This window comes from Neopsephotus bourkii, unplaced genomic scaffold (assembly GCF_033783945.1).
Source record: "Neopsephotus bourkii isolate Nb327-2 ecotype Australia unplaced genomic scaffold, CSIRO-AGI_Nbou_v1 NB_107, whole genome shotgun sequence".
NCBI classification, from domain to species: domain Eukaryota; kingdom Metazoa; phylum Chordata; class Aves; order Psittaciformes; family Psittacidae; genus Neopsephotus; species Neopsephotus bourkii.
In genome coordinates, this window is record NW_026900624.1 from 5,794,529 (window position 1) to 5,808,448 (window position 13,920).

The window sequence follows — 13,920 nt, forward strand, 5'->3', positions numbered from 1 at the left end:
CTCACACAAGAGACACATTGTGGCATTTTTCCCCTTGAGATTAACAAGCAGCACATGATTAAAACCATGTTAACTCAACAGTGCAACTTGCTAATCATTCTTACTCTGGAATTGCCAGCTAAAGCTTTTTTCATCATTTATTTTTTCAGGAGGATTTGTGTATGTTTCTGTCAGTCTATTTTAGAGCATGGCAGGTTAAAGAGGAGCTTTGATTCATGGCTGGACATAGATTATTTTAAGTAGAAGGAAAAAGGAGTCTTGGTTTTAACAGCATTGCACTGTCATCTTGCGGTTGCAGCGCTCAGTTCCTAACCCTTATTTGGAAATGCCTTGAACAAGAATTTGATGTGAGCAGGAAGAAACGGTGATTGCCTCACTCCTGGGGCTTGGGTTTGTTTGGAAGCCTCCTTCCTGCCACTCTTGTGACAACAAGACAGACTGACCTTGCCAACTGTTTCCACAACAGTTCTTTCCATCTCCTTCCTCCGTGAGAGGAGAGCGTGACCTCCTCCATAAAACCATCATTATTTAGAAGACTCCATCTCCTTTGGACTTCCAGTACTTCTACCATGAAGACTTATTTGAAGACACATTTTCAGGACAGTATTGTGTACAGTCCTCCTTCCTGCCTGAGCTTTACAGAGGGAATGCTCAACCACTGTCAGCTCCTGAGTATACATCTCTTTCACTACTAAGGCAAAGCTTTTAAAACTTAATTCGCTTTTTCCAACTTGTAAACAGGAACAGTTTTTGCCTCTTTTTCTGGACTGCTCAAGACACCAGCCAGCATGGGGTGCTCCTTGTAGACACCTCGAATCAGCATAAAAGAGTTTACTTCCTGAATTTGTCCAAGATGTAGGAGAGAGCTCCAAGCTAGGCTGAGCTAGGCTTCCCTTTGCCTCCAGCTGTGCCATTCCCTGATTCCTTATATCCTCCTGCTGGCTAAAAATAAACCATATATCAGAAACACACATAAAATGCACTCAGTCCCAGTGAAGTCTGAGGTAATCATCTATCAGTGCATGACTAGAAATGCTGAAATGGTAGTCAGCCTAACTAGTGTGCAGCATGAGGTGACCCAAACCACAGACTCCAAAAGCTGCAACCATATCCTCCTCCTCTGAAAGCAACAGGTGAATCTGCTATTACAGATTCTTGCTCACCTTTTACCAATATCAGGAACCAAAAGCTTAAAAATTTATGTAGTTTCTATTTGTGCTCTCACTTCAGCAATTTTTCTTAAGTTAGAGAAAAAAACAAACTCAGAAGGTCACTATTGTTATCTTCAAGTTTTGGCTTTTGTGTTTGGGCTGCCAATACTTTGAGGGAACGTTTATTTTTGCAGAAACCATTGTTAATATTAAAAGTTGGAGGGGGGGATCAGAAATAAGTTTCTGTGGGGCTCAGTGTAGTACTTGGGAGGAAAACCACTGTATTTTGGTTAGAATTGTTTACTATTGTTCCTCTGAATGGAATCTGGAGTATGCATACTGAATTCCCCATTTTCAGACAGAAATGCCTACAGCTTGAAATGTTGTAAACCATGTTTACTTCAACTTGGTTTACACATGTGAAAATGTTCATGATCTTGCAAATGGATTATCACAGATACACTTATGCATCGATTCAAATTCTTACTACCAGCAGAGGGATCCTCTGTGGGTTTTGGAAATCATCAATGCACCATTCAGAGTACACAAGGTTTATATTCTAAAACTCCCCAAATAAAAGATATTTATTGCAAGGTTCTTCAGCTCTAAGGTGTTTTAAAAGCTCAGAATTACCTATTTTATGCTCACACTTTCAAAATAACTAAATTTTGTGTTAGCTTCAGAAAATAACAACATTTATTGCAGAGATAAATGTAAAACACTTTACAAAGAGGACTGACTGCCTGTAGTATGATAGGGTTACCACTGGTGTGGACTGAAATGTGAAGAGTCTTAATTGCAGTAGATTTAGCAGAAAGGTTAGGGGACTAATCCGACTGATGCAGGATGTGTGGGAAAGTCCAACAGTCAGGTACCAAAATGCCCCTGAACCCAGGAATCAATAAGCTGCAGAGGGCAAAGCAAAACCAAAGCAGAATGGGGACATGGCTCACAGCCTGATCTTGTGGAAGCAGGAAAAGTTGCCATCTCCTCAGAGGGAGAAAATCCGCACGCACACACAACCCAGACAGTGTTAAAACCCAGCTGCCGCTGCAAGAGTCGGAGAGCAGGGTGCCTTGGCCCTGTTTCAGAGAGACCACCTCTAACAGCAGAAGACAACTCGATGGCTAATTCAGTCCTTCGCCTCACTTACCGATACTGCCAACAAGGCTGCTAATTAGTACTAACTGTGACGGTGGTTTCTGTGATGTGGACAGCTGTTTGCGAAAAGCTGGACTGAGACCACCAACTCACTTCAGACAGGCCACTAAACAGCCATCTGAGGGTAACCACTAGGTCGCTAGCAACTTGGGTTAGATTCAAACTAGTGACTTCGAGGTGAAAAGGCTCCATATTCAATTACCAGTCCCCTGAGTCATCCCATCTACCCTCTATAGTTATTTCGAAGTGCTTTGGTAAGCAATATCTGAGGACATTACATGTGTTCAAAATGCTAAAAATACACGTCTAAGAGGGCAGGGAAAAGATCAGATCACCCCAAAGTAAATTTTCCCTTCTATTTAAAAGAAAATAAAGGAAAGAAAAGGTAAAAACATAGGATTCTAAAACTCTGAGCTTTTTTTTTTTCTTTTTAAAAATATATAAAAGCCCTCCCTCCCCTTTGCCATTCCAATTAATTTCTTGCAAATATCATTAGAATACTAAAGAAAGAGACTGTTGTTGGGAAAAGGGAAAATACTCCTTTTACCTTTGTATTTTCTAAACAGCCAAATCAACAGTAGAAAGAAGGGGAAAGTATTAGAGGGTGGGGGGTAGCAGGAACAAAACAAAATGCTAAAAGATGGATTAAGAAAATCCCCATGCTGAAAATGACGACTCACAGGGATTCCACCCAGGGCTTCTCAAACTTGCAGATTTGTTTTAAGAGTGACACTGCCCTTTGCTACCCCAGGATATGGTATTTTGAATGCAGCTCCAGAGGGTCACTAATCTATTTTTGTCACCTATCCTGAGATCTGACAACTCTCACCAGGGGCTCAGTTAAACAAGCCTCCAGTTTTTAAACAAAGTGGATTTTAATTGAGAAGCACCTGTGGTGAGAGAGCCCACTGGCATTATTAAAAAGCAGATTTATCACAGTGAATCATAGAGGCAGGGGGTAGGGAGCGAGCGGGGAGGGGGGCTCCACGCATACGTCATACCTGCAACACAGTACCATTCCTTTCATAAAATTCCCTTGAAGAAATGTGTAGGATCTGACTGCACCCCATGAAGAGTGTTTTTCCCAACAAGCTGTTCCCAGGGTGTTGAAAAGCTATCATTCATAAAAAATTATTGAGGGGGAAGGAGGTAGCAAAGGGGAGTTCAGAAGGCCAGGGATGCCAGTGGAAACCACAGAATGAGACCCTCTGTAAAGCACGCACCTGTTTACGGCCACCATAATAGCTTAACTAAAAAGCTTAAAGTTCCAAATTGTGGGGAAGAGGGGGAAAGGGGAGAAAAGAGAAAAAAACATAATGAAAGCTTGTTCTAATATCAAAATACACTTTAACCCATGGACTGCAGGCTCACCATGGATGGCTGCAAGTTAGAATAAAGCGCTAACAATGGTAAATACACAGAATTGAGGAGGACACTCTTCAAACACATCTTGGCATCATTAAATAGATGTGGGCTTTGGCCAAAGACTGGAAATATTTATTTCAGCACTTTATAAAATATGTGGCTAAAAAACCTTGTTTATTAAATAATATGTAATTATTCTAATAATTTGTTTGCTAAATAATGTTTAATATTGGCCCAGAAAGCGGTTGAGAGTAGAGAGTAGGTGCCAAAGTCTGTCTAAATGCAGTAACGAACAACTGTAACAAAGTGATTACAAGGCAAGGAACAGAGAGTGAAGCAACCCTGCAAAAACTTGGATGATACACAAACGTTCAGAATGACAAAGAATGTGCTGTAATTCCAATGACACTATTAGTAAAATCCTTTGGTGATCTGTAACAATGTTATGAATGCACTCTGCACTCAGTGAGTGGTAAAAGTGACACACTCACATCTGTTGGCTCAGCTGAGAAGGCTTGACATTAAGGATGAGACTCCTCACAGGTATTAAGTCAGTAAAGATATTTTTGCTTTTTCCCCGCAGAAGAAGCTAGGCATTTCCATTCATTATTCCCTTATGGAGTCGTTTTGTTGACATTTTCGCCAAGACTTCTCAAATCATTCTGAGAAAACAAATCTTACATTGAATTGAGGGAAACCACAGGCAGGAGGAATGCACGTATTCACAAAGAAGACAGGTTTAAACCTTTTATCTTAAGCAAGGCTGGGAGGCTGGCTTTGATGCAGAGCCTCTGTCTTGTTACAAACTAACACTAACACTTCTGGCAGAATCTATCATGATGGGCCTATATGAAGCAGAACAGGAGGGCTGCCGCAGGAGTTAGAAGGGGAACATGGGGTAATACAAGACAGCTGTATGTTTCTTTTAATCAATATTATTAGCCCAACACTCTCCCATTTATTAATAGACAAGTAATACTGCATCTATTTCTTTGGTCTTGTTCATATAATCAGCCTACTGAACCTCATCTTCAATCAAAAGAAGGATCAATCTATAATTGCAGAAGAAACATGTGGTGCACAGTAAAAAGGGGGTTAAGGAACAGAAGTATCACCTGCTCTACATTCTCTGTCTGGGACAACATGATTATTTTAATGGTTTATCACCAAAGGGCTTTGATCTCCAAAGCCTGCCTTCAAATAATAATAATAATTTAAAAAAAAGCTAACACAACTCGGCAACTTAGACTGTTTAGATCCATATTTCTAGTCCTAGTTATGCAGCAAATGTAGGCAACTACATCTACACTCAACAAATAGGTAACCTGAAGCAATTTGATTCTTCTTCTGCCACCCACCAGAAAAATAAACCCATAACCCCACAAAAATAGAAAACATTGCAAAGCCCACTTCAAGATACTGATCTTGCAACGTGAGACCACAACTCATGCAATCATGAGGTGGTCAAATTCAAGATTCTCAGGACAGTGAGAAGAGCGTGCAGCAAGCTCACTGCCCTGGACTTCAAGAGGGCAGACTTTGGCCTCTTCAGGAGCCTGCTTAGTAAGGTTCCATGAGATACAGCCCTAGAGGGCAGGCAGGCCCAAGACTGTTGGATGATATTCAAGGATCACTTACTACAGGCTCGGGAGTGTTGCATCCCAACTAGAAGGACGTGCCCAGTTAGAATTAAACTTGACTAGGTATGTGAAAGACAACAGGAAGGGATTCTATAGGTACATAGCAAATAAAAGACAGACTAGGGACAATTTAAGCCCTTCCCGGAAGCTATCAGGAGAACTGGCTACCCTGGATGTGGAGAAGGCTGAGGTTCTGAATGACTTCTTTGCCTCAGTCTTCACTGGTGAAGGCTCTGACCGCACCACCCAAGTTTTGGAGGGCAGATGCAGGGACTGTGAGAATGGAGACCTTGGGCCCACTGTAGGAGAGGATATGGTTCGAGACCATCTTAAAAATCTGAACGTGCACAAGTCCATGGGTCCTGATTAAATCCATCCATGGGTCCTGAAAGAGCTGGCAAATGAAGTTACTAAGCCATTGTCCATCATATTTGAAAAATCATGGCAGTCAGGTGAAGGTCCCGATGACTGGAAAAAGGGAAATATAACCCCCATTTTCAAGAAGGGAAAAATGGATGACCTGGGGAATTACAAACCAGTCAGTCTCACCTCTGTGCCTGGCAAAATATTGGAGTAGATTCTCCTGGAAGGCATGCTAAGGCACATGAAAATCAACAAGGTGCTTGGTGACAGCCAGCATGGATTCACTAAGGGAAAATCCTGCCTGACCGATTTGGTGGCCTTTTATGATGGGGCTACAGAACTGATGGACAGAGGTAGAGCAGTTGATGTTTTCTACCTGGATTTGTGCAAAGCATTCAACACTGTCCCACATGACATCCCTGTCTCTAAATTGGAGAGACAACAATTTGATAGATGGACCACTCAGAGGATAGAGAACTGGCTGGATGGCTGCATGCAAAGAGTTGTGGACAATGGCTCAATGTCTGGCTGGAGACCAGTAATGAGTGGTGTCCCTCAGGGATCGGTGTTGGGACCGGTCTTGTTTAACATCTTCGTCACTGACATGGACAGTGGGATTGAGTGCGCCCTCAGCAAGTTTGCCAATGACACCAAGCTGTGTGGTTCGGTTGATACGCTGGAGGGAAGGAATGCCATCCAGAGGGACCTTGACACGCTTGTGAGGTGGGCTGATGCCAACCTCATGAAGTTTAACCATGGCAAGTGCAAGGTCCTACATCTGGGTCGGAGCAATCCCAGGCACAGCTACAGGTTGGGCAGAGAAGAGATTCAGAGCAGCCCTGCAGAGAAGGACTTCGGGGTGTTGGTCGATGAGAAACTTAACATGAGCTGGCTTCAGTGTGCGCTCGCAGCCCAGAAAGCCAACTGTATCCTGGGCTGCATCAAAAGGAGTGTGACCAGCAGGTCGAAGGAGGTGATCCTGCCCCTCGACTCTGCTCTCGTGAGACGTCACCTGGAGTATTGTGTACAGTTCTGGTGTCCTCAACATAAAAAGGACATGGAACTGTTGGAACAAGTCTGGAGGAGGGCCACGAGGATGATCAGGGGACTGTAGCACCTGTTGTATGAAGACAGGCTGAGAAAGTTGGGGCTGTGCAGCCTGGAGAAGAGAAGGCTGCGTGGAGACCTCATAGCAGCCTTCCAGTACCTGAAGGGGGGGGTATAGGGATGCTGAGGAGGGGCTATTCAAAAGGGACTGTAGTGATAGGACAGGGTTAATGGGTTAAAACTTAAACAGGGGAAGTTTAGATTGGATATAAGGAAGAAGTTCTTTACTGTGAGGGTGGTGAGGCACTGAAATCGGTTGCTCAGGGAAGTTGTGAATACTCCATCCCTGGCAGTGTTCAAGGCCAGGCTGGACAGAGCCTTGGGTGACATGGTCTAGGGTGAGATGTCCCTGCCCATGGCAAGGGGGTTTGAACTAGATGATCTTAAGGTCCTTTCCAACCCTAACTATTCTATAACTCCAGGCATTCCACACAGAACATGATAGGTTCTTATCATTCTTCCCACTGTTCTTCCTAGGTATTCCTGTACCCAAATTCAGTATCAAGTCCTGGCATTTCCAGTAACAAAATATTTTCAGAAATTACTGAGAAGAGATAATCACATAACCACTTAAATAGACAAGCTGTGGATTTTATAACTAATTAGCCAAAAGAAAGTCCTTTGCATGAACACTGACTTCCTCATTATTCCCCAATTTGCCCATAAGCAGTTTATCTTACAAAAGCCCACACACCAGTTTTACGATCTGTTTTGTGTGAAATGTGTCAACACATCACATGCTAATGCGTAACGTTAAACCAATTTCTCAAAGTTGTTTTTTTAAAGCTGTATATACAGGATTTATCATGAAAATCCAAGAAAATGCTTTTATAAGCATTCATTAAATAGCTCACAGAGAAGACTTTAGGAGTGACCATCCCCCTGTACTGGATACCAGTGAAGCTGCTTCTTGAATCCTGTGTTCAGTTCTGGGCCCCTCACTACAAGAGAGACATTGAGGTACTGGAGTGGGTCTAGAGATGGGCAACAAAGCTGGTGAAAGGTCTGGAGCACAGGTGTGATGAGGAACAGCTGGGGGAACTGGGGTTGTTTAGTCTGGAAAAGAGAAGGCTCAGGGGGGATCTTATTACTCTCTCCTACTGCCTGAAAGGAGGTTGTAGTGAAGTGGGGTCAGTCTCTTCTCTCAAGTAACAAGTTACAGGATAAGAGGTAACAGCCTCAAGCTGCAGCAGGGGAGCTTTGGACTGAATATTAGGAAACATTTATTTACAGAGAGGGTGCTCAGGCATTGGAACAGGCTGCCCAGGGCAGTGGTGGAATCACCATCCCTGGAAACAGTTAAAAATTTGTAGATGTGAGACTTAGTGACATGGTTTAGTGGGGGACTTGGCAGCCCTGGTGTTAACGGTTGGACTCAATGATTTTAAAGGTCTTTTCCAACCTAAACAGTTCATGATTCTATGATTATAATAAGTTTTAGTAACCACAGGTTTGAACCCCAAACAGCTGAATCACCTCTATACCCAGAGTTAAGACTTGATAAATTGTTAGGACTTGATAAATTGAGATAAATTACATAATCCATATTGTTTTTCTTATTGTTGTGCTGTGAATACAACATAGGTATGCATTTCTGAAAAACAGGTCAACAGTAGAATAGGTATCATTAACATTTACCATGCTTATGATTTTAGAGTTAACACCACTGTTGAGAGGCCTGTTCAGTTCACACATTTCAGATGTAGTTTTGAGACTTCCTTGAGGCAGCATAGCTTTTGTGCTTTCATCACATTTTCAAAACCCCAAGAGAAGAAAATCTCTTAGAACACCACTACAAAAAAAAAAACAACACAAAAACCAAAGTAGAGATGGGGCTGTTCATCTTATAACAAATACTGATTATGAACACAGTCAGCAGTGTTCAACAAAAAGTGCTAAGATACTGAGAACTCTTGAATTATTACAAAACACCCCACCAAAACTAAAGGCATTGCATACCAACTCCACAAGTGGACAGACAGGTTGAAATAGTTTTTGAATGACAAAGTGAAAATTCAAACAGAAATTCCTTTTTTTTTTTTTTTCTTTTGTGCCATTGTGTCTCTAAACTGATGTTTGCTTGTACTCAAAACTGGTAGGAAACTTTCAAGTTTAGCATAAATGTTTTATGGAAGTCACCTGAAGTACCAATGAGACCAAGTACAAGTTCATCTTATAGAATCACAGAATGGTTTGGGTTGGAAAGGAGCTTAAGATCATCCAGTTCCAACCCCCCTGCCATGGGCAGGGACACCTCACCCTAGACCATGTCAGCCAAGGCTCTGTCCAACCTGGCTGTGAGCACCACCAGGGACAGAACATTTACCACTTCTTTGGAAAATCTGTTTCAGTGCCTCATCACCCTCAAAATAAAGAACTTCTCCCTTATATTTACCCTGATCTTCCCGCTTTAGATTGAACCCATCACCCCTTGTCTTATTGCTGCAGTCCCTGATGCAGAGTCCCTCTCCCCAGCATCTTTGCAGGTCCCCTTCCGATACAGGAAGGCTGCTATGAGGCCTCCACACAGTTTCTCTTTTCCAGGCTGAACTGCCCCAAATTTCTCAGCCTGTCTTCATAGGGGAGGTACTCCAGTGATGCCTCTACACCAATACTGGTGAGGCATTAGCTGTGCTTCTGTGTAACATCTCACTGAGGTGAGATGTCATGCAGCAAAAAGAGGATGAGGTTAATTTTAAATGCTCTGGACTCTTTCTTTACCTACAACTGCTTTTTCCTATGAAAACATGAAAAATTAGAATTCTGATTTATTTACATATTTTCTGATTTTCATTTAAATATTCTAATTATTTTGTATTTTCTGACAGAATTGGCCCTGTTGCTTTAATTGCCTTATCAAACTCAAGGATGCTTTACTGTCTGGCTCTTCCTAAAGGATAACTTTTGGACAGTAAAGTTCTACAACTGTCAGAGTCCATTAGGAATGCTGCAAAATAATTATGCTCTCTCATTTGTTTTACAAACAGACTGATAACACATTGCCCATCTTCCAGTAGTCCTCTCTCAGACTTAAGCCATTCCCTCTCTCACCCTCTGAAATCCAGTTTTATTTATTGCTATCTTCTCCAGTCCATGCAGCTCCTAACTCCATGTTAGATGGACACCAACAGCAGCCAGTGAGATGTGCAGAGAATCTCTCAGTTCTTGATTTCTTTTGCCAGCACCACATTAGTGAAGTGCAGTAGCTGCTGAAAACGCCATGCTCAGGCACTCGATTCATGAGTGGAACAAAGACACTGCAAAAGCAAATTTAGCAGCTCAGCTCTCACAAGCCTCTACTTACAATGTATAAACTAAGGATTTCCAGATCTTACAATCTGGCCAAATTTGGGCTGAATTATGACAGAGGAAAATGCATAACCCTCATTTATATTCGGAATAGTCTTTAAAATAATTATTTTAGGGATAGCATATACGAAACCACTGTCATCTTCTCATCCTCATAAATAACTGGATCTTATCAGAAATCACTGAGAGGGAAAGTTCCTGTGAAGAAACCAATTAAACCTAAAGCCGCATGGAAAATTTCTCCACTTGAATGGTTATAATTTGGCCAAGCTATAAGCAACTGGAATCAGATCTTAACATGGAAAGCATCATTTAACTCTAAACAGAGACACTGCTAACAGGTCTGGCTATAAACAACAAAGACCTAAATATCTTCCACATGTAACACAGCAAGAAGTATTTGTCTTCAAGTACATGTCATCAGCAGCATGCATGTTATTACCCAGCTGTGGCCTCAACACACTGCAGAGAAGCTCTAAAGGAAATTAGGACAGTGATAAAGCCTTGGGGCTGCTTTCCTCGGGAAGGATACAGGCAGTTTGCAGAGCTCTCCTCTGCAGGGCAATGGGCAGTCTGGTCAGAACCTTGGACAGCAGTGGAGGAACTCCATCGCTCCCTAGCTTCGGACCCCAGAGGCATGTATCTCACAAGGAAGCCTCGGAATCATAGAATCCCAGGTTGGAAGGTACCCCAAGGCTCATCTAGTCCTACCTTTCTAGACTAAGCATGACCTAGACTAGATGTCCCAGCACCCTGCCCAGCTGAATCTTCAAAGTGTCCAACACTACAGAGTCCACCACTTCCCTGCTAATATCATTCTCACAGTGGATTTTTCTCATTGTGAAAAATTTTCCTCGTGTCCAGTTGGAATCTTCCCAGAAGGAACATGTGACCATTACCCCTTGCCTTTTCTATATAACCCTTGTAAAAAGGGAGTCTCTCTCTTCTTTTTGGTCACATAGAATAATAGAAATGGCATATAATCATAGAAGTCTACTTAAGAGTACCATATGACAACAGCAAATTCTCTGTCAACATAATCCAATTATATAGTTAAGGCTAGATAGCAAAATTTAAAGTAATTTTCGGTGCAGCCACACATTTTTAGTGGTTTTTTTATTTGCAAATAAATTAGTGTTTTTTGGGATTCTCACTACGTAAACACTCATACTAACCTCAAAAGACAATGCCAACTGCTATTTAAAGGTTGTGACAAAGGCATTAACTGCCTCCGATTTTATTTTTTGTTGGTTGTGCTTAAAAATGTATTTTACAAGTGCTTTACGCAAAACAAACTTTAATAGAAGCAGTGAAAGTTTAGTTCTTTGCAGGCAATTAAGCTTATTTCTCACAACTTGCAAGAATGCTCTTTAAAAATCTATCCACTTATGATGAAAAAACAACTCTCTATTCCCTTTTTTATAAAAAAAAAACCAGACCTAAAAAAAAAAAAAGATTTGATCACTATTGTTTGAAAGCACTCGAAAGCAATAAGATGGTCACAAGGCTTGATCTGACTGTTCTGCCCCTTTACAAACTCAATAAAGCTTGCTTTTTATGACTGATTGCTGTGCTGTATTAATCCCTCAGCATATAAAACAAGCCTATTGGAGACTGGGACTCCACTGGGGGAGGACAGGGAAGCTGTTGTGTTCTGAGAATTAATCCATCTAGGAAAATCAAAAGCCAGCCACTCACAATACAGTAATCAGCATGTTCTCCAATGTGAAAGCCCTACATTTCCCATTTAGAAAACACAACTATTACTCCACTATGTACTGAAACACACAAAACCCTTTTATTTATCTGTGTTTATTATCATTTGGCTTATATTTATGGGTTTGTGTGTATCCCACTGGTGGGTATACAACCATCAAGTTAAAAAAAGCCAAACACTGTCTTTTCCCAACTGCTTAAAAGGAAAAAAGGACTCCTACTGCTTTTTCCACAACCAAAGTTCCTTCTGGATTTCCTTTGTGACCAGGATTTTAACTCTTTATTACCCTAGATAAGAGGAAATTCTTTGCATGTTTTCCTTACACAGAAAGTTAATTTTCTTTTCAGAATAATTATGGGTTCTTTTTCCTCATGTTCCTAAATTGTGTAACATGAATTTGCTAAGTAGCGGTGCTAAAATAAAAAACACTGAAGTTTTGTAATTACTCACCTGGAAAATATTCCACTTTACTTCTAGGTGCTATTATACTTGATGCTCCATCAGCAAAAAGTTTAATCCTTTCCTTTTAAAGTTGAATGATGAAGACCTGTGAGTATTTTTTTCTAAAGAGCAAAGTTGTTTTGTTGTTGTTGTTTTTTTTTTTTTTTTTTGCCATTTGGGTGCTATAAGTATGATTTTTCCGTTATGGAGAAAAAGATTAAATAACTGAAACAAAACCAGCTGTAACTCTAATGTGACATAGTAATTAAACTGCTAAATGAATCCTGGCCTAAACACAAAAATTAAGGCTTATGGAAATCACTGAGAAACCACAAAGTGATAGACCATGTGCTCAAGAAGAACCAAACCCATATACACTTTTCCATTCAGCTAGCAAAAAGCACCTACCTGTATAAGAAGTTACTTTTTAAACCAGCACTTGAAACACAAGATTTTAACATCCACTGAAATGTCCTGTCAATTTATTTTTCAAAAAGCAAATAAAGCACTTTCTTTTGGCAAAGAATAAATACGAATATAAGCAACTAATGCTCTTCTCCCATTTGTTTTTAAAATAACAAGTCACCAAAAGCAATAAAAGTTACAGTTTCCGTTCCTTTTGCCAATATTGCTTTATATACATCTTTTACTTAATAAAGGTCTAAAGACAGCAGTTTCATATCACTGCCTTTAAAACCAGCAGGTTACTAAAATCCCACTAGGTCAATTCCATAGTCCCACCTGGTCAGCTCAGCAGACACTTATAGTTAACTTGAAAAGATCTTAGTATTCCGGCTACACTAACTACCCATTTTAAGTATGACTATGTATTTCTCATAGTTAAAAGCGCCATGTGGTTTTTTTTGTCATTTTTAGATCAAAAAATGAATTGGAGGAGCAAAGACTGATGCACATGGCTGAATGTCAGCAGACACTTATAGTTAACTTGAAAAGATCTTAGTATTCCGGCTACACTAACTACCCATTTTAAGTATGACTATGTATTTCTCATAGTTAAAAGCGCCATGTGTTTTTTTTTGTCATTTTTAGATCAAAAAATGAATTGGAGGAGCAAAGACTGATGCACATGGCTGAATGTCTGTTACATCTACATGTAGTTTTAGGACATAAACTTGCTTTTTGATTTAAAAATAGGACTAAAAGATGACAACAACCTGGACAATTTAATTTTTCTGGGACCTTCTCGTTAGATACAACTGAAGACAAACAAATGATGCACTGATACACAAGTGCTAGTGATATTTAGCTATAATTCTTCTTTTGCTTATGCATGCAGGATTACACTTCTTGGCTATGGCACACATAGAGTTAACTGCCCCCCCCCCCCCCCCTTCACCCCCTTTCTCCCCCCATCTCATTCATGCCACATTCCACAGTGGCAGGGTCCTACAACAATATAGGAGGGTACCCAAAATGAAGAGGCAGGGCCTTCCATTCTTCTGCCTCTCTTGAATTAATTAACTGGAAATGAGTTTTGTCAATGTTTTGGAAAGGCAGAGGGGTGAAAAGAAACTGCTAGAATTAATCACAGTGAGAAACTACCTCTTCAGCAGTCTGCCAGAGTTCAGAAAACCCATGAGAAGTGCAAAATAAAAGGAAAGTGGGCTGACTTACCATCCAAAGGAACAAATAAAATTCAAACAAA

The 13,920-nt window shown here is 40.9% G+C and overlaps 1 protein-coding gene and 1 long non-coding RNA gene across 2 annotated transcripts in view; both read right to left on the reverse strand.

The window, feature by feature from the left end:
- Positions 1 to 3,795: 3,795 nt before the first annotated feature.
- ATXN10 (ataxin 10) overlaps positions 3,796 to 13,920 on the reverse strand; it is a 114,579-nt gene continuing 104,454 nt past the window's right edge. Inside the window, exon 11 of the mRNA XM_061358644.1 lies at positions 3,796 to 4,353. Coding sequence (XP_061214628.1) covers positions 4,292 to 4,353 — 62 coding nt within the window. The 3' untranslated portion in view covers positions 3,796 to 4,291. The remainder of the gene's footprint in view (positions 4,354 to 13,920) is intronic.
- On the reverse strand, positions 4,665 to 7,532 carry LOC133214047 (uncharacterized). The gene is made up of 2 exons (XR_009725970.1): positions 7,205 to 7,532; positions 4,665 to 5,121 (listed from the first exon to the last, which is right to left on the reverse strand). It is a non-coding gene; the product is annotated as an uncharacterized LOC133214047 (long non-coding RNA).